This window comes from Epinephelus moara, chromosome 9, assembly GCF_006386435.1.
Source record: "Epinephelus moara isolate mb chromosome 9, YSFRI_EMoa_1.0, whole genome shotgun sequence".
NCBI lineage: Eukaryota > Metazoa > Chordata > Actinopteri > Perciformes > Serranidae > Epinephelus > Epinephelus moara.
Window position 1 is genome coordinate 2,379,264 of NC_065514.1, and position 13,052 is coordinate 2,392,315.

Genomic DNA, 13,052 nt, shown 5'->3' on the forward strand with positions numbered 1-13,052 from the left:
TTATTTTATAAAGACATTACTGGAAGATTTAAGAGCACTGAACTCTTTTTTTTATTTGAATGTATAATAATAATAATAATAATATTCTACCTGTTCTACCTCAACTTTCCATCTTGTTTTAGTATTTTTTACTGTTCAATAAATGTTTCTTATTTTAAACTTGAGACCTGTAATATTTGTTATCATTGTGTCATTTTTTTTTAATGTAAATTGAGGGAGCAAAAGCAGTATCGGCCCCAAATATCGGCTCAAGAAAATCGGTAGTCCATAATCGGTCATTGGCTAAGGGTGATGGAAAAAAATCGGCATCGGCCCTAAAAAATCCATATCGGTCTATCCCTACTCCCCGCTGAAATTCCACTGTTTTATAATTAATCGATTTATGATTGAAGATGTCTGTGTGTTTTGTGCCAGGCTGCAGTCACTCCAAGCTGCAGGAAGCGAGCGAAAGCTATGACGTCACATATGTGACCGCCTCCTGTGTAGTCTTTCTAATTACGTTTTTTCAAAAGCTTATATCTTAACAGTTTTACCACAAAGTATGACTTTCTTGACCATAAAATTTATGTTTTAAATTCATTAACAACATATTTAGATTTCATGTCACAACTCAAACGGGACCAAAAGACAATATTTCTCTCCTCATTCACTGCCATTCATATTTTTTCCGATCTAAGGTCCCAAGAGCTTCACCGGAAGGGGCGTGACTTCAGCGCTGTATTGAATTGTTATTTCTTCTTTGTGTCTCACTAGAGCTACGTATCGGGTAGTGACAGCAACACTGCCCCCACGGTTCCCGGTGGTACTGCTCCGTTTGGCCGGTGTCCGTAAGCTTTATGGAAACATGCAGAAATACGGACGAAATGAACGCAGAGCACGGACAGAAGGCTCCGTCCGTATCTGGATCTGTATTTAACGTTGAGCATAACTGGGCCTTTAGTCGACTGCTCGGTACCGCTTCCTTCTTTACTCCTGCCAGCACATCGGTCACATGATGCACAAATCACTGGCTCATCATCACGCAGGATATGTACGAGTTTTGGTACTTTTCATAGGATAATGTACGAGTGGTGCATGAGAACATCCTGCTGCTGAACATCATGGCTTGTTTATCATTTCAGTGCAGCAGAGTTGTGGATGTGTCGATCTGCACAGGATCAAGTTCCTGTATCATTAATGCAGTGGATATTACAGCTGCAGCAGGAAGCATCGATCCTCACTGTGCTCACAACAACAAGACTGAAATGTGACGTTGCATCAGCACTGGTATATTTAGCAGTTTGGACGGTCAGAGCGCCGTGACTCCACACTTTATAAGTGCTGTTTAAGTAAACGTTCATGTGTACTGACGTGACCTGTGAGTCAGTGCTGGGGGTGAAACTGGTCTTTATGTTGATGATGCGGATGTTTAAGCTCCTGTTGTGGAGTTAAATGATGGATGTGGTTTAGCTGAGTGTAAAATGACTGAGTGACGGAGGAGAACACAGGAAGTGTCATCACTGAAGTTAAAGAGATGATGGATGGAATACACTCAAAGTCGAATAACTTAGTCTCACCCTCACTCTGCCGTCAATGAATCAGGCTGAAGCTCGTCCTCGTCTCATCGTTCACATCAGGTGGAGCAGTGTTTTTAAAATGTGACTGTTTAATAAGACATGGGATGTAGAGAGGTATATTCCCACAGCTTTCTGACAGTATTGAAAGACAGTATTGGGGGTAATGTAACAAAAGTTTATTTAGTTTATTGTGTGTTGTCACGTCATCACAGACTCCATCATAGAAGGCTGCCAGTGATCGGCACATCTGTGTGTTATCATGTTCAGTGTGTTTCCATTAATGCACCTGTAACGTCTACAGCGTGTCCCGTTCTGCTTTTGTGTCCTAAGGCTGCCTGAAAGCGGCGAGAATAAGGAGCTGGTCTCTGGTTTGTTTTTTCCTCATCCTGGCTGATGTTAGTTTGTTGGATGTGTTTCCATTCACATCTCCTAGCTGCAGAGCAACACCAGCACACAGTCCTGTTCTTGAACATAACTCTGTCTCTGTGGTGCTGCTGTAGCTGACCGGCACTCCGGGAACCGTGACTGACTGGCACGCCATTCTGTTTGTTGTGCTAATGTCAACATTTGTTTATTGTGTTTCGTATCATAGGCCGAAAATATTGATCCATATCTCATAATTACCAGACACAACTCAGCCCTGAGCAGAGTGACCGTCCTCTACTGACCAATCAGACTGCAGGGTTCACAGCTCCACCTTTTAGTACCAGATCTGTGTGCTAGGTACCCCAACAGAGGGGGGACCAAACATGGGGACGCTAAGGAACGCTTCTGTTGCTACCATCCACAACTTTTCACTGTGGAGACAGAAAAGCGTACTGAACTGAACTGAACTGAACTGAACTGAACTGAACTGAACTGAACTGCTCAAAGGAAACAGGGCTGAAATTACCAGCACTGATGCTCATTCTGATTCATGTCATAATGTGTCACACAGAGAAATTACAGCACTGAAGTGAAATAAAATTTGTGTTTTCTCCTCTGCAGCACTACTTCCTGGTGATTTTTGGCCACGATGGACAGAAACCTCTGGAGCTGCGGACAGAGGAAGAGTCCGACTGTAATGAGTGGGTGGAGTGCATCCAACAGGCCAGGTAAGAAAAGACTAACATCAAGATTCACTGCTGTTTGTCTGTTGCAGGACACGTTTTAGGTACCTTGCCTTATTATTCCTCTCTTATGCTGCTCTATACTTCTACTGTGCTACATTTAGGAGGGTAATGTTCTTTTTATTGCACTACATTCATCTGACAGCTCGTGAGATTAAAAACATGGTAACATTTTAAAAGATTATACCAGTGGCTCCTGATTGTTTTCAGTGTCTATTTTAGGCCTCTTGTCTCACTCAAAGCCCACCACAGACACAAAGAGGATAAAAGCGGATCAAGAGAGGGACCTATGCCTTGTCAGAATAAATCCAAACCTATATGACTGGACCATGTGTGACTTTACTTTGAAAGGACAGACACAGGAAGTGTCCACGCTCAGCAGTCAGACAGGAGTCAGGTTAATCTCCAGGGCTGGTACCTGCGGTTATTCCACAGGCTAGTTAATAACATGTCGGGCAGGAAATCCAAAGTGTGGGATCATTTTGAGAAGGTGAAGGACGAACCCAAGGTGATATGTAAACTCATCTTCATTGGTCGACTACAAACATGACGTATCATCTGAAACATGGAAGTAGCTACATGCCCATTAGCCCACAGCGTCATTAACAGGCGGCTCGCTCAGTGTGTGACGTGCACTTGGAGATAAAATATAGGCCTATATTAATGAAGGTTCATTAGTACGGTTTTGTATACCCAGTTTTATGAGACCGTCCTTCAGCAGTGAAAAGCTTCATGCAGTGTCAGTAACTCTTTACAGTTTTATCAGTAAGGTGTTAACAAGTCAAACTGTTTCTCTACTTTCTGCTGTGTTTTAGTGCTGATGCACGTTTGACTGAACGACCACGTGTTATCCCATATTTGTTTAACATCTGAGAGTATGTTTGTGTGTGTGTGTGTGTGTGTGTGTGTGTGTGTTTGTGCACTAACACGGACGTGTTCTGCTCGCAGCGGTTCACATTTAGGTCACACTGGTGCTGTATTGCTACACTGGTTACATCACAGACTTGATCTCGACCTCTCTGCCTCTCTGTTTGTGTCTATCTGAACATTCAGGAGAAAATACGATGCACATGAAACCACCTTCATTTAATCGTGCATGACGACGTGTTTCTGTGTGATTGTTGCTTATTGACGCTCACAACTTTTAATGCAGTAAAAGTAGAAATACTATCGTCTAAAAATAGTCCTTTACAAGTGAAGGACCTGAATTTAAAGCAAAGTGTTCTTGAAGTATGCAGAGGAAAGGTGTTAATATGCACAGTGTTATAATCGTCTGTTTTATCGTGTAGCGGTCTGAGATTTACTGGAGTAAAAGTATAAAACAGGGTAAAATAGAAATGCTCAATTAAAGTACGAGCTTGTGAGATGAAGCTCTCGGTTTGTGTTGAGTTACAGACCTCACCCTCTCGTCTCCCTTTAGTTACTCTGACATCATCATCGAGCGTGAGATCCTGATGCAGAAGTACATCCACCTGGTCCAGATCATGGAGACGGAGAAGATCGCAGCCAATCAGCTCCGCACCCAGCTGGAGGACCAGGACACCGAGATCGAGAGGCTTAAAGCCGAAGTATGCATGAGTGCATCCACATCTGCGTGTGCATGCATACATAAACACACACACACACACACACACACACACACACATGAATGTGTACGGGTGCTCAGATGCAGATCAAAACATGCAAATGCATCTGGCATGATGGGAAAGCACTTGAGTTCTGGAGCTCGTGTGTGTGTGTGTGTGTGTGTGTGTGTGTGTGTATGTGTGAGAAATGAAAGCTCAGCGGGGCTCCAGTGATTTCCAGGACCATTACTTCCTCATCATGCAACCAGATATTTGTTGTTTTCAACCTCTGAAGTGGGTTCATGAATATTTTACCCTCCCTGTGCCCGGTGTGTGTCCACATGGAGACTGTTGTTGTTTCAGATTGTTGTGTTGAATAAAACCAAGGAGAGGATGCTGCCGTACCAGAACAACCAGGAGGAGGAGGACTCAGATATTAAAAAGATCAAAAAGGTAAACTGCTGGTTTCCAGTGCTGAAATGTAACTAAGTACAGTTACTGAAGTACTTCACTTAAAGGGACAGTTCACCCTAAAAAAAAACATGTTTTACCTCTTCCCTGTAGAGCTACTCTTCAGTCTACAGTGCTCAAAAAAATTAAGGGAACACTTAAATCACACGTCAGATCTTGATGAACGAATTATTCAATCGTTAAATCTTTACTGATGTGCATTGTATAATTTGTTGAGAACAAAATGACGTAACAACGGTCAGCGGAAACCAAAATTATCAACCCACTGAGGGCTGGATTGAAAATCACACTGAAAATCTAAGAAAACATTGAAATCACAGACTGATGCAACTCATAAGGCCCTCGCATGCCTGTATGACCTCCTGATAACATCTGTGTTTGCGGATGGTGTCCTGGGGGATCTCCTCCCAGACCTGGATCAGGGCATCAGTGAACTCCTGGACAGTCTTTGGTGTGTGACCCTCCAAGGATCTGCCTCCCCAGACCATCACTGACCCACCACTAGGGTTGGGATCCGGATCCGGTTCTTTTTTGGAACCGGGTCCAAAGTTCCGGTTCCATCACATTTGGAGTAACGGTTCCTGCAAACTGTTCCTAGATTGTAAAAAAAACACGTCACGTGCATTTCCATTAGAGTACAGCACGGGCCGTATATTTCTGTCGGAACCCGACCGAGCCCGACATTATTTAATCACTAAAGCACTGAGTTTGTGTCACACAGTTGTCATGGTTACAGGCTATTTAACAGGCTGGGCGTGCACCGTGGGTGCTCAGCGGAGAGGGAGACCTCCTTGTTTGAGACGGGAGCGGGCAGCGGGACGTCCGACTGCTCCCGATTACTGTAGAAATCAGAGAATCACTTTTTGTTGTTATATATTCTCAGGGAGATGATACAAGCTCTAAATCTGAAATACACACCACACACAAATGTGTATTTTCATCTAATTGTGCAACAGTTAGAATAAAGTTTTTGTATTTGTATGACTGCATTTGTGTTTATTATATACTTGTTTAAGTATAGCAAGTATAATGAATATAATGTAGGAATCGGTAAGGAATCGGAATTGTTAAAATCCTAACGAGTCCCAACCCTATCCACCACCAAACTGGTCATGCTGGATGATGTCACAAGCAGCATGACATTCACCACGGCGTCTCCAGACTCTTTCACGCCTGTCACATGTGCTCAGTGTGAACCTGCTCTCATCTGTGAAGAGAACGGGGCGCCAATGGTGGACCTTCCAGTTCTGGTGTTCTCTGGTGAATGATGGAGCTGCACGGTGCTGGGCTGTGAGCACAGGTCCCACTAGAGGACGTGGGGCCCTCATGCCACCCTCATGGAGTCTGTTTCTGACAGTGTGGTCAGAAACATGCACACCAGTAGCCTGCTGGAGGTCATGTTGTAGGGCTCTGGCAGTGCTCCTCCTGTTCCTCCTCACACAAAGGAGCAGATAGCGGTCCTGCTGCTGGGTTGATGCCCTTCTACGGCCCTGACACAGCAAACCTTCCTGCGAGTGCACGTATGGATGTGCCACCCTGGAGGAGCTGGACTACCTGTGCAGCCTGATTGGGCTGCAGGTACGGCCTCATGCTACCAGTAGTGACAAGGACACTAGCAGGAGACCAAACTAGAGAAGAGTCAGTCAGGAAGGATAAGGAGAGAGCAGGAGAGTGCTTCCTAAATGGATAGATTGATATCCCTGAAGTTTAACTGACTTCCTGTTACACTCTGACTATTAAGAGTTCCCTTAATTTTTTGAGCAGTGTAGAATATGATGCAGTGCTGTAGATTAAATGACCCAACAGTATAAGGAGTTAAAATGAACATAACGTGAAACATCTACAGTGGTGAAATGACACATTTATGCAGCTGGAATATTTATCCAAAAACATCAGATGGAAGACTTAGTACTTTTACCAAAGTAAAGTATCTGAATACTTCCTCCACCTCTGTTGGTTTCATGTAATAAAAGAACGTAGAGAGTCACCTGGTGTCGTGTGTCTGTGCAGGTGCAGAGCTTCATGCGCGGCTGGCTGTGCCGCAGGAAGTGGAAGATCATCGTCCAGGACTACATCTGTTCCCCTCACGCCGAGAGCATGAGGAAGAGGAATCAGATCGTCTTCAACATGGTGGAGGCCGAGACGGAGTACGTCCACCAGCTCTCCATCCTGGTCAACTGTTTCCTGCGGCCGCTGCGCATGGCCGCCAGCTCCAAGAAGCCTCCCATCAGCCACGATGACGTCAGCAGCATCTTCCTCAACAGGTTTTTATTTTGTGTCACGGTGAAATACCAGCAAAGATTTCATCTTCTAGTTTATAGTTACAGTAAGAATCTGTTTCTCTCTAGTGAGACGATCATGTTTCTGCACGAGATCTTCCATCAAGGACTGAAAGCTCGGATCGCCAACTGGCCCACTCTGGTTCTGGGTGAGTGCTGCATAGCTCACAGTCCTGTCTCTTTAGACTGCTGCATGTTTTAGCTGATTAATCACAATGTGCATCGCAAGACTGCAAACCTCAGTTGGAGTGATTTCTGACTGATTGTCCCAACTCCCTAAAAATTTGCAGGATGTCCACGACTAGCAGCTCTGTAGCTGCTCTGTCAGTCAGTCCACAAAAAACTTTCCCACTCCTTGGCAGCCACAGTTTTCACCCCAGGAGGTCAAATGTTTGTGATCATGCCAGTTAAACGGGAGCATGGAAGCATGAGCGTAGACGTGTTAGCACCCTCTGCCGATTCAGGCTTGTCTATCTTAAACTTTAGTTTACGTGTTGTGTTTTTCCTTTCAACACCCAGCGGACCTGTTTGACATCCTGCTGCCGATGCTCAACATCTACCAGGAGTTTGTGCGTAACCATCAGTACAGTCTGCAGGTCCTAGCCAACTGTAAGCAGAACAGAGACTTTGACAAGCTGCTCAAACAGTACGAGTCCAACGCTGCGTGTGAGGGACGGATGCTGGAGACGTTCCTCACATATCCCATGTTCCAGGTAGTTCACACACCAAAGCACATCTGAGATAGTCGAACACTGACAGGGAACATTTTACTGCTCCATGAGTACTTTTACTTTCCATACTTTAACTAGATATTACCGATACATGCTTTTACTTTGGTTTTGGATGCAGGGTTTCCAACATGTACATTTCAAACATCCACTAATGACCTCTGTGTTTCAGATTCCTCGATACATCATCACTCTCCACGAGCTGCTGGCTCACACACCTCATGAACACGTGGAGCGGAAGAGTCTGGAGTTTGCCAAATCCAAACTGGAGGAGCTGTCGAAGTGAGCGTGTGCACATCTCACAGATATATGTAACGATAGAAGAGGTGGTGGTGATGATGATGATGATTGTTGGTGTTGTCAGGATGATGCACGATGAAGTGAGCGACACAGAGAACATCAGGAAGAACCTGGCCATAGAGAGGATGATCGTAGAGGGCTGTGACATCCTGTTAGACACCAGTCAGACCTTCGTCAGACAGGGTGAGCTTCCTCTGTGACACCCGCCGTCACCACATCATTTCATTCCACCAGCTTTCACTCACTGCTGACTGCGTCTCTGTGAACAGGCTCCCTCATCCAGCTGCCGTCCAGCAGCGAGCGCGGGATGCTCAGTAAGGTCCGGCTGGGCTCCCTCTCGCTGAGGAAGGAAGGAGAGCGACAGTGTTTCCTGTTCACCAAACACTTCCTGATCTGCACACGAACATCTGGAGGAAAGCTTCACCTGCTGAAGGTCAGACTCACCTGTCCACAGACACATTCATCTCAACACAATGGAATTAGTCCTGACAAGTACTGTGGAGAAGTTGTTTAACATGTAGTGATGCAAATGTAAGCCTGGTGAGACCATCCTGATGACGTGAGCTCAACGTGTCTCTCTCAGTGCCGCCACAAACACTTTCAGCAGACGGGAGCACTCACATTGACAGACTCCTTCAGCCAATCAGCAAAACAAAACATGAGGAACATTTTCTTCTTCACTGACGGAGACAGTTGCTAAATCACACTTTTGCACACTTACTGCTGTGCAAAAATAGAGTTGAGCAGTGCGCACGGGCAAACACGGTGTCTATGTTCAGTGTAGCAGCTTGAGTTGATTATAATGATGGCGGCTGACAGGTCGTGCCACACCTGTGTCCTAAGTATTTTTGCTGTTAGAGTTTGCGCTTGTTGCTTTGGAAGCCGCCATTACTGTTCTAAAAGCTGCAGCCTGTAGCAGCCCCTGATTGGCTGCTTATGTTGTCAGCTACAATGTGGATCCCTGATTGGCCCCAATTGGATCATTTTAATTTCTGTAAAGTGTTTGAGGTCCAAACTGAATGTTAGGGCCTGTCCCAATACCCACACTTCCCCTAGAAATACCCACTTGCACTTGGTTGTGCGCGTTCACGTTTAGGCTCGTGGTGTCCCAAAACAGAACTGAGGTAGTGGAAGTGGTTTCCAACACTTAAAACCCGCCCTAGATTCCAAGGGAGCCCCGACCCACACTCTCAGCGAAGTGGAAGATGAAATTTCCCAGAACACCTTGTGAAGTCAGCAACTTCTGCAAGTTTTGGAAAACAATTTGTTGCTGTACGATCGTAATGTAGGCTATACAAACAACAGATGGTTGGACTAGCGTGAACTCATCAGCAACTCAGTTGAACACAGCGTCAAAATATTTAAACAAATCGACTTAACCGAACAAAATCAATCAGAACTAGAAGACGTCGAAGGCGCCTCCTGTTTTCAGCATTTCTTCTCCGTTCATTCATCAGATGGAGAGCACGCCACAACACAAGCGCTGGAGCCGGCGTTCTCAAACCTGAATGACTACCGGTATCTTGCGTCGCTACTACGCGTGACGTATGCCTGCACATCGGCCACGCCGATTTGCCTGAAGTGGTGTCCCATTTCTTAGGGAAAGATCTCTACCCTAATATCTCTCACTTCCCTCATCAAGGGTTATCTCACAAACGAGGGCACTCAGTACCGAGTGGAAGATTTAAGGGGTAGAAATGGGACAGGCCCTTAAGCTCACGTCATGAGGATGGTCTTACCAGGCTTTGCAAATGTGTGGCTAAGTGTCAATCCTGTTATGTGCTGAGCTTCAGGACGGGACACACAGTCCCTGTAACATCATGCTGTGGCTGATTTCAAAGAAAACCATCATAAATTCATTGTGTAAACTCACTTCACTCCCCAAATGACTATTTGTATATCAGTTACATCCCTGAATTCAATGTAACACAGGGTCAGTAACTGATGATTTGGGGGGAGCAGTATTCCTTTATTACTGTAGCTACAACAGAACTTAAATTACTCCCTTAAATCTAAGATACACTGCTCTGTCCATCACCTCACGCTGCCTTTCTGAAACTAGACGCCTTAGTGTCACGTACAGTTCTAAAGTTACTGATCACCAGGGATGGAAAGACAATGAATCAGGATATAATACTCATTCAGTCCATTCTCACACAGTGAATCAGGGCTGGTGATACTTAGGGAAGTACAACATAACAAAAAGTAATCTGTTACTTCCACTCCTGGTAATCACTGAATGCTGGGTACAGATGTCATTGAAATCCCTAAAAGTAAAGTTTAACACCTTCCCAGTGAAGTAGTTTTTCAGCACCAATCAGATGCTGAACTTTTCTTCCCCAACAGCAAGGAGGCACGTTGTCTCTGATAGAGTGCACTCTCATCGAAGAACTAGACGCCAGCGATGAGGACTGTGAGTATCTGTCATACCACATCATTTCTCGTTTCTTAACGTCAACGTTTGCTGTTGAACGAGGCGCTGATGGTGTGTTTAACGTTACAGATAACGCAGCAGGTCAAGGCTTCAGCCACCTGGAGTTCAAGATCGTGGTGGAGCCTCCGGACGGTCAGTCCTTCTCTGTCGTCCTCTTGGCGCCGTCTCGTCAAGAAAAGGCCGCCTGGACCAGTGACATCAGCCAGGTAGACGCTGACTGTTTAAAGCTGTGGAAGATCTCTTTTAATGTGGGATTAAAGACGACTGAAAGTGTCACCAAATTTCTGTTTCAGTGCATCGATAACATCCGATGTAACGGCCTGATGACCAGCGTGTTTGAGGAGAACTCCAAAGTTTCGGTGCCGCACATGATCAAGTAAGAAGAGACGACTTCGAGAAAAGGAAGATCTCCAATAAAAATATCACCTCAACCTTTAACTTAACACAGTTCATTTTATTTCTTTAAGATCTGACGCCCGACTGCACAAAGACGACATCGACATCTGCTTCAGCAAGACGCTCAACTCCTGCAAGGTCCCTCAGATCCGATACGCCAGCGTGGAGCGGCTGCTGGAGCGACTGACAGACCTGCGGTTCCTCTCCATAGACTTCCTCAACACCTTCCTCCACACGTACAGGATCTTCACCACAGCGGCCGTGGTCATCGACAAGCTGGCCGACATCTACAAGAAGCCGTTTACCTCCATACCTGTCAGGTACATGTCACTGCTTTAAAGTGCTCCACCTTCTGTAGGTGTGGAACATCGCTGCAGTGATGGAGCCTTACTAAGTGCATTTATTCAACTACTTAGAGGGTAACTTTAGTGTTTTTTAGCCTGGGCTCTATTTTTCATGTATTTGTGTCTCAGAGACAAATAGAGACAACAACATTTGAAACTGGTTCAGTATTGAACAAGATGTCTGCAGATGGCAACTGAGAAACAGGCTGCAATGTAACCTCATGGGGCATTTGTGCATCATCATTTTACGACCACTAAAAGTGTTTGTTTTTGTCACTGACAGGCTCAGATTGTTATTCTAAGTGTCTGACAACATTATGAAAGGATCCCTACAGAGATAGAGCTTTGTGTTAAAGAGTAAGATCCTTTTTGTTTAACCAGAAACAGCCCTGAAATCACCGTCACCAAACCCACCAGACTCCATTTAAATTGTGCTTGTTTTTGACACTGACAGGCTCAGATTGTTATACATGTCTGACAACATCAAGGAAAAGGTCCCCACAGAGATAGACTTTTTTTTTAAGACAAGATCCTTTTCAACTACAGGAAACAGCCCCAAAATTGCTATAGCCAAAACCCACAAGCCTCCATTTAAATAGTGCTTGTTGTNACTGTTTATTTAAATGGAGTCTGGTGGGTTTGGTGATGGTGATTTCAGGGCTGTTTCTGGTTAAACAAAAAGGATCTTACTCATTAACACAAAGCTCTATCTCTGTAGGGATCCTTTCCAAAATGTTGCCAGACACTTAGAATAATAATCTGGTGGCAATCATAATTTTGGGGCTGTTTCCTGTCAAACAAAAATGACCTTTCTTATTAACAAAAACATCTTTCTCTGTAAGGACCCTTTCCTTGATGTTGTCAAACATGTATAACAATCTGAGCCTGTCAGTGGTAACAACAAGCACTATTTAAATGGAGGCTTGTGGGTTTTGGCTATAGCAATTTTGGGGCTGTTTCCTGTAGTTGAAAAGGATCTTGTCTTAAAAAAAAAGTCTATCTCTGTGGGGACCTTTTCCTTGATGTTGTCAGACACTTAGAATAACAGTCTGAGCCTGTCAGTGACAAAAACAGGGCATGTTTGCACCATCATACAGCCACTTAAAGTGTTTGTTTTTGTTACATGGATGAACTGTGTTCCGGTCAGCATTCATTTTTGTTGTCTGTACATGTTTTGCACGGATAAGGCGACATTGATAATTTCCTACTGACTAATTGGCAGTCTCGTGCGCAGTCTTTTTCTTTTGAGCTTGCAGTGGCGTGGTGATGCAAGACACTCTCACACTGAGCTGAAATGAAATGAGAGCTCGTAACTTTGGTAAACAACATAAATGCATGAAAGCTTTGTGAGTAAAAACAGCTGTGTGGCATAAAGCAAAGGATCAGATGGAGCTCTGTATAGATGAATATAACCAATCCCATCCTGATCAGTTAAAGGATGCCTTGATCAACTCTGATACAGATCCTTGAGATCGGATCAGGACAGCCCTAATCGTAATACTTCCTTCACCACTGTTTTCCTGATTGTGTTCATTTGTTTCCACATTCATTCTCCCTGATTGTCTTCCCTCTCCTCTCATGTAACACACTCATGCTGCAGGACACTGACTCCATCTCCACATTCTCTGTTGTTCATTTCATCCTGCTCTCCTCATTCACCCCCTCTCTTCATCTGTCACCCTGCCGTACACCTCCTCTTCCTCCTCTTCCTGTCACTGTCCCAGGATCGAGCAACACTCATGTGATCGTTTGTCCATCATGTCCCTCTGTCCTGACTACAGTCTGAAGATCACACAGCTTGCCCTGGACCAGTCCAAGTAAATACCATCAGTAGAGTTTTAGCTTCAGTGTCTGTCAGAGTCACATCTGC

The 13,052-nt window shown here is 44.8% G+C and overlaps 1 protein-coding gene across 3 annotated transcripts in view; it reads left to right on the top strand.

Moving 5' to 3' along the window:
• The window catches only part of rasgrf2a (Ras protein-specific guanine nucleotide-releasing factor 2a), a 62,933-nt gene that overhangs the window by 31,051 nt on the left and 18,830 nt on the right, over window positions 1-13,052 (top strand). For 2 of the 3 annotated variants that reach the window (XR_007570508.1, XM_050053815.1), the window contains exons 2-15: window positions 2,544-2,650; window positions 4,086-4,233; window positions 4,594-4,683; window positions 6,712-6,965; window positions 7,050-7,129; window positions 7,500-7,693; window positions 7,881-7,990; window positions 8,073-8,191; window positions 8,278-8,441; window positions 10,355-10,421; window positions 10,512-10,648; window positions 10,736-10,818; window positions 10,910-11,158; window positions 12,907-12,999. Coding sequence is in view for 2 of the 3 variants with exons in the window: in XM_050053815.1 (XP_049909772.1) it covers window positions 2,544-2,650; window positions 4,086-4,233; window positions 4,594-4,683; window positions 6,712-6,965; window positions 7,050-7,129; window positions 7,500-7,693; window positions 7,881-7,990; window positions 8,073-8,191; window positions 8,278-8,441; window positions 10,355-10,421; window positions 10,512-10,648; window positions 10,736-10,818; window positions 10,910-11,158; window positions 12,907-12,999 (1,895 nt within the window). In the remaining variant the exon portion in view is untranslated. The remainder of the gene's footprint in view (window positions 1-2,543; window positions 2,651-4,085; window positions 4,234-4,593; window positions 4,684-6,711; window positions 6,966-7,049; window positions 7,130-7,499; window positions 7,694-7,880; window positions 7,991-8,072; window positions 8,192-8,277; window positions 8,442-10,354; window positions 10,422-10,511; window positions 10,649-10,735; window positions 10,819-10,909; window positions 11,159-12,906; window positions 13,000-13,052) is intronic. The other variant, XM_050053816.1, reaches the window with a different exon arrangement.